The 2,129-nt window shown below is 60.9% G+C and overlaps 1 protein-coding gene across 1 annotated transcript in view; it reads left to right on the top strand.

Annotated features, from left to right (window-relative positions):
* Positions 1-2,129, top strand: part of LOC119582090 (protein argonaute-2-like) — a 38,101-nt gene that overhangs the window by 7,497 nt on the left and 28,475 nt on the right. Inside the window, exons 3-4 of the mRNA XM_037930336.1 lie at positions 192-282; positions 1,483-1,895. Coding sequence (XP_037786264.1) covers positions 192-282; positions 1,483-1,895 — 504 coding nt within the window. The remainder of the gene's footprint in view (positions 1-191; positions 283-1,482; positions 1,896-2,129) is intronic.

Genomic DNA, 2,129 nt, shown 5'->3' with positions numbered 1-2,129 from the left:
AAAGAGCGGGCCAGGCAGGGAGCAAAAAAGCAGCCAGGAGGAGGGAAAAGCAGGAAAGGGGAAGGAAAAGGGCAGCAGAGGAAGGGGCCAGCAGGGGGAAAACAAGAGCAAGAGAGCGGGGGGGAAAGGGCAAACAGGAGGCAGGGGGGGGAAAAAAAAGCAAACAGCAGCAGGAGGACCCAAACAGCCAGGGGGCAAAAAGCAGGAGGGGAAGGGAAAACAGAGCAGGGAGAAAAAGCAGAAGAGCAGAAGCAAGCAGCAGCGGGAAGGAGGAGGAAAAAGGCAAGCAGGAGGACCCAAACAGCAGGAGAGCAGCAGCGGAGGAAAGGGAAAACAGAGAAAGGGAAAACAGCAAGCAGGGGGGGAGCAGGGGCCCAAAAGCAGGAGGGCAGAAGGGCGCAGCAGCAGGAGGGGGCAGCAGAGCGGGGAGGAGCAAGCACCCAGGAGGACAAGGGCAACAGGGGAGCAGGCAAAGCGGGAAAAAAGCAGCAGCGGAGAGCAAAGCAGAGCGGGGAAGGAAAAAAAAGGGGCCCCAGGGCAGGGGGGGAGCAAAAGAGGGAGGGAAAGCAAACAGCAGCAGGAAAGGAGCAACAGCGGGAGGGGAGCAACAGCACAGGAGGGACCCACCCAGAAGAGAAAAGGCAGGAGGAAAACAGCAAGCAGCAGGGGGGGAGCAACACCCAAAGCAGAGGAAGGGGGCAAAGGAGAAAAGGAGGGAAGAAACCCCCAGCGGAAAGCAGGAGGAAGGAAGCAGCGCAGGAGGCAAAAAGGGCAAGGGAAGAGCAGGAGGGGGAGAGCACCGGGGCAAGGAGGGGAGAGCAGGGAAAAGGCGAGGAACCAGCAGGGGGGAGAGCAAACAACCGCAGCAGCAGGAGCACGGGAAGCAGGAGGAACAAGCAGGGCGAGCAGGGAAGCACAAAAAAAAGCGGGCGGGAGGAGGGGCAAGAGGGAAGCAGGAGGGGAGAAACCAAGCAGGAGGGAAAAAAAGGGAGCAAGCAGCAAAGGGGAGAGCAACAGCCCCAAGCAGGAGCAACAGGGGGGGAAGACAAAGCAGGGGAGTAGCAGGCAGAGGCCGGGGAGAAAGAGGAGAAAAGCAAGGGGAGCCACGGGCAGGGCAAGCAGCAGCAGAAGGCAGGGCAGGAGCAGAAAAGCGGGAAAGGCAGAGGGAGGGGGGAGAAAACAGCAGGGGGGGGGAGGCAAAGCAGGGGGAAGGCAGAGAGCAAAAAAGACGGAGGCAGGGAGGCAGAAGCCAGAGGAGGAGGCAAAAGCAAGCAGGGGGAGAGAGCCAGCGGAGGCGGGAGCAGGGCAGCAAGCAGCAGCAGGGAGAAAAGGGGCAGAGCAGGAAGCAACAGCAGGGGGCAAACAGCAGCAGGGGGGGAGAACAAGGCAGGGGGGAGAAAAGAAAAGGGGGGCCAGAGAGCAGGAGGAAAGGGCAGCAGCGGGAGGAACAGAAGGAGGGCAAAAAAGAAGGGGGGGAAACAGAGCGGGAGGGAGGGGGCAAAGCAGACGGGAAAGAGGCCGAAGCAGCAGGAAGGAGAAAGCCAGGAGCAGCAGGGGGAGGAGCGGGCAGCAGCAGCAGGGGAGAAAAAAAGGAGGAGCAGAAGGAAAGCAGCACAGCAGGAGGAGAACCAAAGCGAGGAGGGCAAAGCAGCGGGAAAAGGGAAAGCAGCAGGGGAGGAGGCAACGGGAGAAGCCAAAGGAGCCAACAAAGGAGGGGCACAGCAGCAGCAGCAGGGAGGAGCAGCAAGCAGGAAGGGAAGCAAGGGGGAAGAACAGCAGCGGGAACAGAAGGAGCAAAGCAAGGGGGGGCAAAAAGAAGGGGAGCAACAGCAGCAGGAGCAGAGACACAGGCCAGGAGAGGAGCAAGGGGCCAAAACGGGAGGAGAAAACCCAGGGCAAGAAAGGGGGGGAAAAGCCAAGAGCCAGAGAGCAGCAGGGGGAAAAACCCAAGCAGCAGGGGAGGAGCAACGGCAGAGAGAGGAGGAGCAAGCAGGCAAAGGGCGGGAGAAAGGGCCAGAAAGGGGCAGGGGACAAAAGCAGAGGAGGGGCCAGGCGGGGGAAAAAACCCGGGAAAGGGGCCCGGGCAGCAAAGGAGGGGGGAAGAAGCACAAAGCAGGAGGAAGCAGAGG

Source organism: Penaeus monodon, chromosome 15 (assembly GCF_015228065.2).
Source record: "Penaeus monodon isolate SGIC_2016 chromosome 15, NSTDA_Pmon_1, whole genome shotgun sequence".
NCBI classification, from domain to species: domain Eukaryota; kingdom Metazoa; phylum Arthropoda; class Malacostraca; order Decapoda; family Penaeidae; genus Penaeus; species Penaeus monodon.
This window is presented reverse-complemented; position numbering and strand designations above follow the sequence as displayed.